The following is a 13,630-nucleotide window of genomic DNA, read 5'->3' as shown; positions in this document are numbered from 1 at the left end:
GGCATGGCCTGGCCTCTGTTCCGTTCTGGCCCGGTGCTCCTTCCTCGTCCTTTGTCCTGCGTCCTCCTGTTCGACTCCGTCCGTCTGTCTGGCCGTCCGGCGGTGTCATCGTCCATGCTGACAAACAAAAGTGCCGACAACGAGCTCAAGGGAAGTGAGTGACTGTGACTGACCCGGAAAACATTAAAGGCTGACTGGCTGGCCTGGTTGCTTTGTGCGTCTGAGCGTCGGGTTCTGGAGCTAAACTAAATGCCCTTAGCCGGCTCGGCTGCTGCGGCAATAATAAAGCTGGCTGCATAAATATTTATGGTTCGAAATTAATCAAAATCATAAAAAGCTCGAGAGCGCAGCCAAATGAAATGAGTCAAATGCAAAACTAGTTAATTAGTTTTTCTCACGCACACCCACATGCTCGGCAATTGCAGTTACATGTGAGAATATGAGAGGACTTACAATTGCGGTCGGACTAATAGAAATAAAAGTCGTCTCCAATAAACCATTTTTGGGCTTACATTACAAGACATAGTTTTTTATGTTTAGCAAAACTTTTTCGAAATTAAATATAAACAAAACTAGCATCTTAATGAAAAAAGAAATAAAGGAACAAATATATATTAATCCTCGTTTTTATGCAGGTCAGTTAATATACTAAGTTCATTTAAATTTTTATGAATCAAGTTCCAAAATAACTATTTTAACCAAAATTTTGGAATGTTCACTAAATTTAAAAAGCAATTCAAAATAATTCAAAATCCTGAAAGACAAAAAACCATCGTACAAAAATACTAATCAAATTTCTTTTCACCGTTACAACTTTAACTTTATATTATTAAAATATAAAAAATTAAAATATGGTTACGTTGGAACAGGTACATACACGAAAATCAAAAATTATCTTTGCTACTAGTCTAACCGCAACTGTAAATGGACACGAATATGGCTGGCAGCTGGAAATTTGTTGGCAGCTGCCATGTAACCGTTTGACCAACGCTCCACGTGCACATCCACATCCCAGAATGTGGCTAAAGCTCTCTGGCTACGAGACCGATGGAATGTAGTGGCCATTACTGAATTATTAACAAACTCAATTAAAACGAGCACTAATTTTGCCAACTCTGCGCCGGACAAGCCGACCCACACACTGGAGTCCGTTTGGAAGGCTTTTTAAAATGCCTGTGCATGTGAATGCAATGTAATTGTAAATGCGAATTGGCCAAAGGGTCGGTCGGCATATCTTTACTGGCAATTTATGGCCTCAAATAAATTAATGAAATTAAATTTGAATTTAAAACAAATGACCGCAAGAATATTTACAACAAAATTAAATTATTAGACCAAGCGAGAAGGCGAAACTTCAATAATAACTCAAGAGGAAAGCAACTGCTGGAAATTGAATTTGCCAGGCAAATGTTTGGGCCGCAAATGCATATTTGAATAGTTTAGTGGGAATCTTGGCCAACTGAACGTGTTTGACCTGCCAACCAGGCTGCCTGTCTTGACTTGCCTCAACATTTGTTGACTCTGATAATCCCTCAAGTTTGTTGACAATGCGGCTGCGACTTTTGCCCTCAAAAATATTGCGCACACGCCCCGAGGAGCAAAAAATGCCACAAGTCTCTCGAACACTCTGGCAAACATACCATAAGTAGAGAAAAGTGCAACATGGTACCCGGCCCATCCTCAGTCACCGCAAAGAGCAGCACTTAATAATTACTTGAGCATTTTGTGATGCACACTGGGAAAATACTTTTTATTTAAATAAATAGAATACTTAATATTTAAAAATAGGTATATAATTGTAAATTATAAGCCACACATTTTTAATAGGGAGTGCCTATAGAAGTAATTTTAAAGTGTGCAATAAAAAACAGGGTCGTCATGTATTTAAAAAAAATTACCCGAACTTCCGGCTTAAAAATATATTGTATACTGTTACTTTTATATTATACTGATTTTAAAAACATTGTGAATTTTGTAGCATCAATTATTCAAGCATCAATAGGATGATTGTGACTATAGTTAATATATTAATTTTCCTTATTTTCTAAATGTTTTATGGCGCCAGTATTATTAAAGTAAGTGTTTTAGTTTGTTTCGGGTGAGAATGCCTATCTTTTTTAATGGATGTATGTCTAAATTGAATCAGTCTAAAATGTAGATTTTTTCTTAAGTGTAGCTATATGCGCCAGACTTTGTCTGAGAGTCTCTTCTCCGAGGGTGTTTGTATGTATATACAACATGCTTTGAACATGTGTTTGCATTGGTGTTAAGTAAGCGCCCAAAAACTTGTTTGTCAATTTTCCGTAGCTGCAAGTCTGATGTGTGAGCCTGCTGCAGCCGTTCTAATGAAGAAAACCGAATTACTTTCTAGACTGGCACTTAAAATTTTACACATGTCTGGCTGATACATATTTAGACTAAGCCAGATCCTTCTCATAATTAGCATGGACAATTTCCTAACTCTCTGTCGGTGGTTGCTCACCTCTGCCGCTGGCAAATGCTTTTAGCGCTTTGGCTTATTTATTTTTGGTAAAGTCACATTTTATGCGCACTTGTTTGCTAGCCGCATGTGTTGCAGTTGAAAGCAGCAAAAAAAATAAATAACACAACAAAACATCGAAGGCGGAAACTTTTCCTGTTGTATTCTGCTGCTGTAACTTGTGGTTTGTTGGAGTATTTGTGTGCACTTGTGAAAAGATTACTTTACTTTAGATCTTTATATATATTATAGCGGAAAAACAAAACGCATTTTAAAATAATTCGATATGAATTTTAAAGCTTTAATTAATTTAATTTTTTTAATTTAAATTAACTTTGTATTAAAAACATTTTCTTTTTATTCAAATTGACCTTTTGTGTTATTAATAAAGTATATATATTATTTATCGTTATTTTCTTGATTGTATATGTCGTTTTGAATATAAAACTATATTATAACACATCTATTATCTGATAATAAACATATGTTTTGTTGGAACAAGTTTTAAATCCATAGGGATCTAATTTTTTTAAAGTGTTTTAGGGCCGTATGTGGATGTCTGCTTGTAGACTCACGTTTTTTTCGTTCTATTTAGTTTGGTTTGGTTGCTGCTGAATAAAACATTTTCACGGTTTGTAGACCGAAAGTAACCCGCGAGCTACCTTTATAACAAATGTGCTCACACCCCCGCAGGAGCACATACCACAGCGCACCATACAGGGCGTATGCTTGATGTGTTTTAAAAGTGTGTGTTTATGCCCAGCACAATGGCCGTCTTTGTGTGAGTGAGTTTGTCTTGGATGGCTTTGTATGATGTATGCATGTGCACGCCTCCACCGAAATGCTCGGCGGTAGTAAAAACCCTTTTCATTGTTGTTTACAGATCATTGACGTTGATTGTTTAAATGAAATGTTTGCGGTGCATTATTTGCCTTAACTTCTACTTGTATTGCTAAATTCGCGGGGTGGAAGGCAGCTTGCGGCCTCATAAAAAGCCAATAATAAAATAAATATAAGCAGTAGCTGGTAGGTTTAGTTTGAAATGATGACCTGCAAATCCGTTCTGCGCAATGTTTTATTTATAGGGATTAGACAGGGGGTCACACGTGCTACTATTAGCACTCTGTTCAGCCCCCGATAAGTAGGCAAGGTTTTTTTTTTTGGTAAACCCATAAAGCCCTGCTCTGCCTCCAAAAATTCAGCATGAGCTGAAATCTATTTTCCGCCCTTTTCGCATGACTTCAACTGACTTGAGTTATAGTCAACTCGTGACGCCCCCTTATACACGCCCTCACTTAGCGTTTTTCGTGAGCTTACACCTTGCCGCGTTATTAGAGCTTGAAATTATAATTTTCCTCGAATTCCTTGCTTTGTGGTCGGAGCCATGCAATTATGGGAACAACCTTCGCAGGCGAATACAAGTTTAATTGCTTTTTGTATTCCTACACAAAAAGGCGTGCAATTAGCAAGCAAAAAAGGAAGTAAATGGAAAACTAAATTGAGACGGGTCATCAAAACAAGTCATTTCTTCAATCTTTCCTTACCTCTTGTGAAAAGAAAGAAAAGACAACTATTAATACTCCATAGAGAGATAACAAGAAAGACATTTTTAAAGTACAAGCTTCTGATTAAACTCTCTTTCATTTTTAAACTTTATTAAAGTGTGTATTTATCTATTTTATATTGAAAGCTTAAGTAATTTTTTTTTATTTTTTTTTTTTTGAAATGGCACAAAGCTAACCATAATGCCCACTGAGCTTAAAACAGTTTTGTTTTAAGATTACTTAACTTGATCTTTCAGACAACATAATTTCTGAATAATTTCATATATTTAATCCAGGAAATAATTGGTTTATTGTTAAACACTTCTTAAATGCATGAATATATTATTATAATGTCTGTCTGTCCCTTTTCTCAGAAAACAGCTAAAACGACACATCTGTCCGGGGGCCAACAACTTTTTGCACTTACTGTTGTCTGTTGCGAGTAAATTTTCGTTTGTCGGACACGTGCAAAAGCAGAAAAACTTTTTACTGTACACACATTAATTTCCATATAAGCTTAATTTCCATCTGGCCATTTCATCTCCGCAACTGTAAATATATTTGCTGCAGGAACTTCAGTTTTATTTGGTAAACATATAAAAAAGATATGCATGGCAATTAATCAGGTGTTATACAATACAGTAAATTTATTTAGCAGTTACATTTGATTTGTTGTGTTGTTTCATACTTCATTATATGTATTTTTAGATTATTTTCTAATATTTTAAAAATATTAAGTTATCAATTGAAGCTAAAAACTGAATATATTTTTTTTGTTTAACGTTTAAACTAACATTAGGTATTTGCATACATTGAATGCGACTTTTTCTTTTACAGTTAATAAACAAAAAATCATATAGGCAGATGAAATATTTTGTGTTTGTATTTTATTTATAGATTTAAAATGAACGGAACTTATTTTTAAGTATACAAAAACGAATCGATAAAAATCTGACGAGGGATTCGGGAATTAAGAGTGTCGAAAGAAATTCGATTTGACCTTAGTTATTTTTTGTTTTCTGTGTAGCTGTGATGTGTGTGTTCTTTCGCTTTCATTGTTTTGTTTTTCGGCTTGGTGTGGTTCGTTTTGTGTTTTGTATTTTGGTTCTTCCAACGCGCCCATCAACAACAACAGGCACAGATGCAAATACAAACAAAAGAATTCATTATTTTACTGTTGTGCATTTAAATTTGATACAATACACGCCATTTCTACACACCTACGAGCACACACACAAACACATTCGCACTTTCATTTTGGACATGGCCTCTTGCACCGTACATTCGTGCCTTTTTTTGAGCCGCTCCCGGTTTGTTTTGTTTTTTTTAGTTTTGCATAAATTTTCGGACCTTTCGTTCTGTTTGCTTTGACCTGGTTTTCCGCCAGGGCTTTTCCTCACCAGCTTTTCCCTGTGTTTGCCTTCCCGTCTCCTTGCGCTCATCGCCGCTTTGGTGCGAGCATTTTTCGGTTCTCATTAAAATAGGTAAACAAAATCGCATAAAATTTCCTGATAGACAACAGATAAGAGTTAAAACTTTGCGCAAACTCCGGGCGGGACTTTGGGGGCCAGTTTGGTTAGGCAAATGAAGTGTAATTCCCGATGAGAGCGGAGCCCTCAAAACGCTTTCACCGAGCTTATTGGGAGTTAACTGCCCGAGTGCTGCAATTACAGGTTAACTTTGGACTCGATAAGGGCTAAGTGCCTGCCATTACGTCAGCTCTTGTTTATTATTTAAGTTAGTAACTCTTTCGGCTTGAATTAAGCTTTGCAATGTAATTTAGGCAGCCAAATCGGGAGGAAACTCTTGAAACCAAAGTTTGTAATTTTAGTAGTTTGAATTCTTAGAAGACTAAAGTATCACCAAAAAATTTGCTACTCCACACAACATTTGTTTAGTTTAAAAAATCAATCTGAAATTTGGGCTTGTAATTTGATATACAGAAAAACCAATTGAAAATGACAAGAAAAAAAATATTTATTATATTTAAATTTATTATTTTCAATTCCCTCAAAAAAATTAAAATTAACTTCTTCAGTTCTTAATTTTATAATTTCAACAAGTTTATCTAAAATAATATTTTACAACCACACATTCGCTTTTAACCACATTAAGTTTGACCACGATGTGGGTCAATATAAAAAGAGTCGAGAACTATATTGCCTTTCGGATTTCATCTCATCAGCTGCAAATCAAAAGTTATTCGTAGAAAAAAATGTATTAGTTTTGTACTCAGTGCAAATGATTCTCTATCGTTTTAGAAGCCTGTACATAAACTCAGATAAAATTCCCTGAGTTCAACGAATTGGAATTAGTTACTGTAACTTGGTGTGCCGATGCCAGTCACATTCCTCTACAATCCGTCTATGTAAGCCCGGATTTTATGGGAAGCCCAGAAATTGAGGCCAGACTATGCAACGCCCTTTCTTCGGCGTCTAACTCACATCTCTCCACTTTCGGGACCTTAAGCTTTCACTTGGGAATCCTAAATCAGCCTTACGACCATAAAACGTCCATACTTCTTTCCGATTCTTTTTCGTTGCCATTGGCACTGCAAGCTTACTAGGTCAACACAAATCAGCATAAGCCACACAACTCTACATCGGACAATAACATTTTTATGTGTTAAGCTTTATGACAAAAGGCCAACACGGAACAAGGAGCGAATGCACAGAGCAACACTACGAGTACGAGAGTACGTGAAAGTTGCTGCAAGTTGGCATAGAAAGTTTACCGATTTGTTTTGGCCGTAATAAATTCGGACAGCTGTAGGCAAGCAACAAATGGGGAATAAGCAAAACAAACGGACTCGGCCACTGCGATAGTTCAGCGGAAAAGTCAAGGACCAAGGGAATCGCCATTGGCTGAACGGTTTTTCCATTTTTTTTTTTTTGCTACATAGCAGCGAAGGATCAATCTTTTTCCGCAGCTGCTCCACATGTTCCTCTTGTTGCGAGTGGCACTGTCAAAAATGTTGAGCTTGTGTAAACAAGCAAACAGCCAAGTGGGCGTCGAGATGTTCTGCTTAGCTATCTGCCAGCCATCTACATTTAACCCATCATTTACCACTGAACTGGAAAACAACCAGTGACTTTAGTATTTTTTCTACAAATAGGAAAAAATGTTGGCACTTAGCAAGCTTACAAAAAATTACAAACTTAATTATAACGTAAAACATTTTGAACAAAATATAATTTTCTTTAGATGCGCAATTCATATAATTAAAGTTAAAGCAAAGATTTTAAGCTGCTAAACACTTCCGACAAAATCGTGATTGTAACTGAATTTTTAATAAAAATTTCTGTTAACTATAATTTTGAGAAAGATATATAGTATTTTTAAGCCCAGCCATATTAATATTTTGGTGAACCTTTAGTATTCTTTTATTGTTTTTTAAAAAAATCAAATTATTGACATTTCTGTTAACTTAATTTGAGATCAGCCTAAAATGCATGTATGTTATTTGATAATCACCAGATATTAAGTCATTGCAGACGTTTTTTCAATGATTTTAAAACAGAAGATAAAATAAACAGATTACTGTTTCAGAAATGCCTACATATCATTTTACACTTGACGGTGTGTCTTTAGTGGGTTAATTCCATCCCATATCAACTCAGTCAACCGTTTTGTGCGTGTTTCTCTGGCTGCACTTGTTTTGTTTTTCTTGCCTTGTTTTTATTTCGTTAATTTTGTTGTTGCGGCATCTGTTGCCTGGCTTCTGTTTTGGCTGTATTTGTGTTTGCCCCAGTCCTTGCCAAGTAAAATAATTTTAAATGTAATTCTCGGATGCGCCTACCACTCGGATATGCATCGCTTCGCAGGCCCTGGCCCACTTCAGACTGGAGTGTTACTTTTGGCAAATGTCGGAGTGCCTCTACACACACTCCAAGTCCACGCTGCCTTGCCTGTTGGGCTGATTTTTTACCCTCCTCCGCCCCCATCGTTAACCCCTGAACTCATCCCCGGCTATGAGTGCACATCTCCTGTCGGCAGGACATGCATAAATATTATAAAACGTGCTGCTGACGCAGATCAGAAAGGTAAGTGCAGATCCCGACTGTCTGGCGTTCCGGCCAAATGCTCACCCCCAGCTCTTGCAAATAAGCCCTATTGCTGATTGTCTGTCGGCCGGGCTTTCTGTCTCTGGGCCTATCTGTGTGGTTGAATTAGGGCCCGGATTTTTAGCGTACTCTTTGGCTTGTTGTAAGCAGCTTTTATGCCTGGTCTAACTGGCTTGAACCACTCTGCCTCAGAGTCAGGCCATAAATTTTGGTCAAATGCTGGTAGATATCTGGCCATTCCTTTATCATTTTTCTTTTTGTTCTTTTATTTTTTTTTTAATTCAACTGCAAGGCACTTTCCTTTGTTCAAGCAAATTTTATTAAAATGAAATCTGTCCATACATTTCAGCTTGCCCTATTTTTCCCTCCCAAACTAAAATTTGTACGCGTTTTCAAGCTTCATTTCACATTATGCAGTAGAAATAATTTTCCAATGTTTAACTGGTCTTCCAAATATCTTGATAATCCTTATTTCTATATATATATATGAAAAAATTATTCCGAACAGCATTTGAAAAATGCATTTCAGAAGAAGAAACCAGCAATCCCCGTTGCTTGTGGCTAACCGATTTTCCCAGCTTAAAGCAATTAATTGCCAGTTAAATGCAATTAAGTGCAGCACGCAGAAAGATTCCATGAATAAATTTACGCCCGCAACAGCCATTTTAATCGACTACAAGGCGATAAACATTAAAGCACGCCAAGATGGTCGTGTCCGTGTTTTATTAATTAAATTCGCTTCCCGTTCGCTTAAGCCGGGATTTGTCATATGCAGGGCCAAATACTTAATTAACTTGCAGTTCCATACGCACTTTTTTCGAGGACGTGCCGTGGCATTTGCATTTGCCTTCGCAGTTGTAGTCGCAGTTGTGGTTGTAGGTGGAAGGTAGAGCGCTCCGTGCGGTAATCGCGATAAGTGCAACAGCAAATGGGAAGGAAATCTGGAGCGGTGGCAAAGTCCACAAACAATGTGTAAGAACACGCGCGAGTTGGGGGATTTACAATTTTAATAAAGTCATATACACGCACACCCGATGGCCAAGATGCCAGTATACTTCTTTATATATATCTATATATTTGTATGTACGGCTCAGTCTGACTTATCCGGCAAAAGGACTGACTGGGCGGCCGAAATACACCATCAATTTTTAATATCTATTTAACATTTCAATCAGCGGAATCGCAGCATTCGCCGCTCGATTCGTATGCAAAATTTAATTAATATTTAATTTTTCATTTATTGTATTTGTGTTTTGCCTGCAATTTTCATGACGCATCGCGGCGCGCTAATAAAATTAAACGATCCACTCACACAGATACTCCCGCACACACACACACACACACACTCAGTTTCACACAAGTACACTCGAGCGAATCAGTTGTGCTTATTTTTTTTTTTTTTGCTGTTGTTGTTTTGCGGGTACCACGCGCGGCGTTTTTCTCCTCCAGCGGATTTTCGCGTATCCTTGAGCAGAAAACCGTAGCGCCACGTTCCGACACGAATACGAAACTGAGCCACGGCGTTGGCAAAAACGCAGCCGAGCACCAAAATGTCCTTTGGCTCGGTCGATTCCATCTCGGGGACTTTTGCGCTCGTCGCGAAGTCCTTCGCAGTCGGAGGACCTGCCTCGTTTCCACTCAAGCCCCGAATGAAAGTAAAAATGGCACGAGCTCTGCTGAAAGAGAGTTTCGGCAGTTTGAGTTTGTTTTGGTTTAAATTGCATTTAAGTAATAGCAGAAGTGGGCCTATCCCAAGCTCTTTTGCAGTCGGGAAGATTCAAGATTGTAGGTCGATATAATTATTCATGTTTTTTCTTTTAATTATAAATTTTTAAATTCTTTTTCATCACTAAAATAATGTATTAAAATAACCTTATGGAAAGAGCATATACTAAACCTTTTTAGAAAGTCCTATTTGTATAGCACTTTGATATTAAAATTTTAGCTGTTTACCTAAAAATACCTTCGATTGCTGGCAATTACTTTGTTACATAAACATTCGAATGAGCATCGAAAAAGAGCAGCAGTAAAGTTTCTTGACGTTTTTGATAAGCTTCTTATAGTTATAATAATACCAGTTAAGACTCTTATTGACTTAAATATTTTCTACCTCTAACTCAGCTTCGGGCTGAGATAAAGAATCGCAGTGCAAGAGAAAACTACCCGCCATTCGAAAGTTACCATTTTTCTCTTTGCAAACCAGCGCCTGCGCTTTCATCGACTTCCAGTCATTAATTCAAGGCATTATAAGAGTTTTTTCCCTTCAGGGAATTTTTCGCTTTATTCAGCCCTGTCGAATGTTAAGATTTCATTTTGTAATACAAAATTTTCTTGCTTTAAAAATGATGATCCAATTTGAGCACCTATAAACAAATAAAAACGGTTGTTTTTCAAAACTATAAAATACAATTGTTGCAATTATTACCCAGTTATAGAGATTTTGGTCCAGATATTACATCTTCATGATCTTCCAAATCTGTAAGGTAAACAACTTGTGAATACCAAACAATTAAAGTAAAGTAAAAAAAATGTCTAGAAAAAGATCAAACAATTGATATATGTTTTAAAATAAATTTTTTTGGCAAAGACAAAATTTTGGATTTTAAAACTAAAAAGAAGTGGGAAATGATGAATCAGATTTTAAAGAACACATGTTTATCATACTAGGAATTTTTAAATAAAAATATAAATTAATACATATTTTACTATTATTATATAAATTGATTTTTTACAAATAAAAGCTTGCAGCCGGCTGGGATTTTTCCAAATATTTACATTTTCATTCCATCTCTTTTGTTGTACAGATTAAACTAATTAAATTGATATTTTGTATTCAAGGTGTTAGACTTATGATAGGAACGAGATAATTAATAAATTGTTAGTTTCGGAGGAATAGCAAATACAGACATAACAATTAAGTGATTAATTATTCTCATTACTTTATCATTTGTTCGTGTACCAAATAAAACGCCTTACCCTATCATGTGTGTTCGGCAATGGGGGACGAATCACTCCAGTTCCTGTGGGTCTGTTCCTGTTGGAAGTGGGATTGGATGAGGAAGTGGCGGTCCTTGTACCCTTGATGTTGGTCAGGGTTTTCGGAGGTGACTTTGCTGCTGGCTTTTCGGGCATTTTCACGTGGTTGTGCAGATACTTTTAGGGACTGTTGTCAAAACAATTTTTTCAAGGCTCTAAAAAATTATTTCCTTTGCTCTACATGAATTTAATGTGGTCGCCCACTAGATGCTTAGAAAGTCGAATCAAATTCACACGGCGACTTTCCTGACTGACTTTGAGTCTGACTTCCATTCACAGGCCACGGGGCAGTCCACTCATTCGTCAGTCGTCACGGCAACTTAAGTGGAGGTTCATAAACATATTTACAACTGTGCTCATAATAATAGTAGCGGATAAATGAAAAATATTCTTACTAATAAAATAAGTAATATTAAATACCTCAAAGCAATATTAAATTGATAAATTAAACCCACGTTTATACTAATTTAACTTTTTTATAAATTGTGATAATCCAATAAAATAACCACCCTTGTTAATATTCTTAAGCACTTTCAACTGAACTGGTTTCCATTGTGTTGATGTTAAAGAACAATGCGAAGTGTCTATTACTTTGAATGCAGCTGTATGTCGGCATTCATCATAAATGTCAGCGCCTTAAATTACGCATAAAGCATAAAGCCATATAAATGAGTCTACTTTAAGGCGCACTATATATTTATGTACTTGCCGGGAAAATTGTCGCACTTTCATGAAATATGTCCATGTCCATAGATGGCTGTAGCTGTAGCTGTAGCTGTACAATGTACATACATCCAAGTGTATATTTTTTATAAATTAATTTGCATAAATTATGGCATATGAGGGAGTCCAAGTTGACGCTAGGCCAAGCGTTTGCTATTTATCAAGGCGGCGCAGCGCAGCGCAAATTCCTCTAAATGTCTGGCTCAGAGCAACAATCACTCACTCATTCATTCCATCATTCGGCGCCCCATTCACTTCATTCCGCCACTCGCAATTTGCATTTTTCGCACGGGCATTGTCCGCCCAGTAAACGGTACCCTTATAGCAACCCCCTGGGGCGCAAGTTGGGCGATTTTGGGGTGGCGCGGCAACAATGTTGATTGTCTGCTAAAGAGCATAAAGTCGTAATGGAGTGAAGCAGATAAACATAAAAATAGCATAGAATTGTGGGCACACAAAGGCGCAGGCGAGTCAAGAAATGCCAAGGGAAGTGGAAAAGCCAAGCTCGTCGAATGGAAAGTGCACGCGTACGCGCAAATGTTATGGCCAATCACTTTATTTCACTTGTTTTCAATTTCCCTCAGCGCTTTACGTTTTCTTCACTTTTCCATCCGTCCCAGATTTCGAGTGGTGAAATCACGTAGAGGTCATGCTAATCAGTGCGACAGCTGCCTAAACGGAACCGACTTCATCTACAAAAACAGTCAGCTTACACTGTAAAAAGAAGTTGACAATTTTAGCCCCAAGCTAAACTTGAATTTAAGCTCCCAATAAATACAATTTATCAATTTAGTTTGGTTTAAGTGATAAAGAATAAGCTCATTCAACATAGAGAAGTACGATAAAAAACAAATCTTTAAATTTTAAAATTTGATTTTCAGTTAGTTTTTGTTTTTGTTCTTAGTCTTAATTTTCTTTTTATCAAAGATTCTGAATTTCGAGGAGTAGTTTAAAACTAATTATTGGGTTTGAAATACATTTAACTTATTTGTTACCTAAGTTAATAACCCAGAATATGCTTATAAAATTTAAAAATGGAAGAACCTTGATTAACTTTTTTACATTTTCAAATTAATACATATTTTTTTAGTAACTATTATAACCCAAGTTGTTGAAATGTTTTTTCTCTCGAAGAATAATCCTGATAATATGATTTGGGGAGAGGGTTTTTTTTGCGGTGTACCACTAAACCTCTTGCCAACCCCTGTATTCCCACCGAATAACCACAAAAACCATCGAATAATTGAGTCATCAAATGTTTGGCGCACCCTTTTACTTTTGGTTTCCTCTTGACGCGGCTTTGACAATTAACCGAACTATAAAATGTTTAAGTTTGAACACCTGGCTGGTAGAAAAACGTTTCCCCAAAAATACCAAAATACCCACCACACACACCCAACCAACCAAGCCACCCACACAGGACGAAAACACACGCATACATTTAAGCCAATTAGCATTTATGTGCGTCGCTGGCTGGCTGAGCAAAATGCGTTACATTTTCATCAAACGCACGACACTTTGTTTTAATTTGAGCAACCGCACGCACACAGTCAGAGTATCCCCATACGCAAACACACACACACAGCCCCACACCCACACACACAGCCCCATACAGTGGCAGGCTCTGGTTTTGGTCTCGTCACGGTTTACAGATTTCCGTTCCCCAAAGGTCCTTGCACGGGATATTACATTGTTTTGGGCAATTCGCTTTTACTGTGATTAATTTAAATGCACCCCATCCGCCCAATCCGCTGGCATTTTTTTATTCTCCGTCACGTGTTTGG

General features: G+C 37.0%; 2 protein-coding genes across 2 annotated transcripts in view; both read right to left on the bottom strand.

Annotated features, from left to right (window-relative positions):
- LOC128252530 (uncharacterized) overlaps positions 1–9,579 on the bottom strand; it is a 110,629-nt gene extending 101,050 nt beyond the window's left edge. Inside the window, 1 exon segment of the mRNA XM_052980312.1 lies at positions 8,900–9,579. The gene's annotated coding sequence lies outside the window, so the exon portion shown is untranslated.
- Positions 9,580–10,131: 552 nt separating this feature from the next.
- On the bottom strand, positions 10,132–11,357 carry LOC128263410 (uncharacterized). Its single transcript, XM_052998444.1, has 3 exons — positions 11,064–11,357; positions 10,513–10,563; positions 10,132–10,450 (listed from the first exon to the last, which is right to left on the bottom strand). Exons 1-2 carry the CDS (start codon positions 11,217–11,219, stop codon positions 10,540–10,542), a joined length of 180 nt encoding a protein of 59 aa, XP_052854404.1. The 5' UTR covers positions 11,220–11,357; the 3' UTR covers positions 10,132–10,450; positions 10,513–10,539.
- Between the last annotated feature and the right edge of the window lie 2,273 nt (positions 11,358–13,630).

This window comes from Drosophila gunungcola, chromosome 3R, assembly GCF_025200985.1.
Source record: "Drosophila gunungcola strain Sukarami chromosome 3R, Dgunungcola_SK_2, whole genome shotgun sequence".
Lineage (NCBI taxonomy): Eukaryota > Metazoa > Arthropoda > Insecta > Diptera > Drosophilidae > Drosophila > Drosophila gunungcola.
The sequence above is the reverse complement of the archived record's forward strand: the minus strand, read 5'-3'. Positions and strand labels throughout refer to the sequence as shown.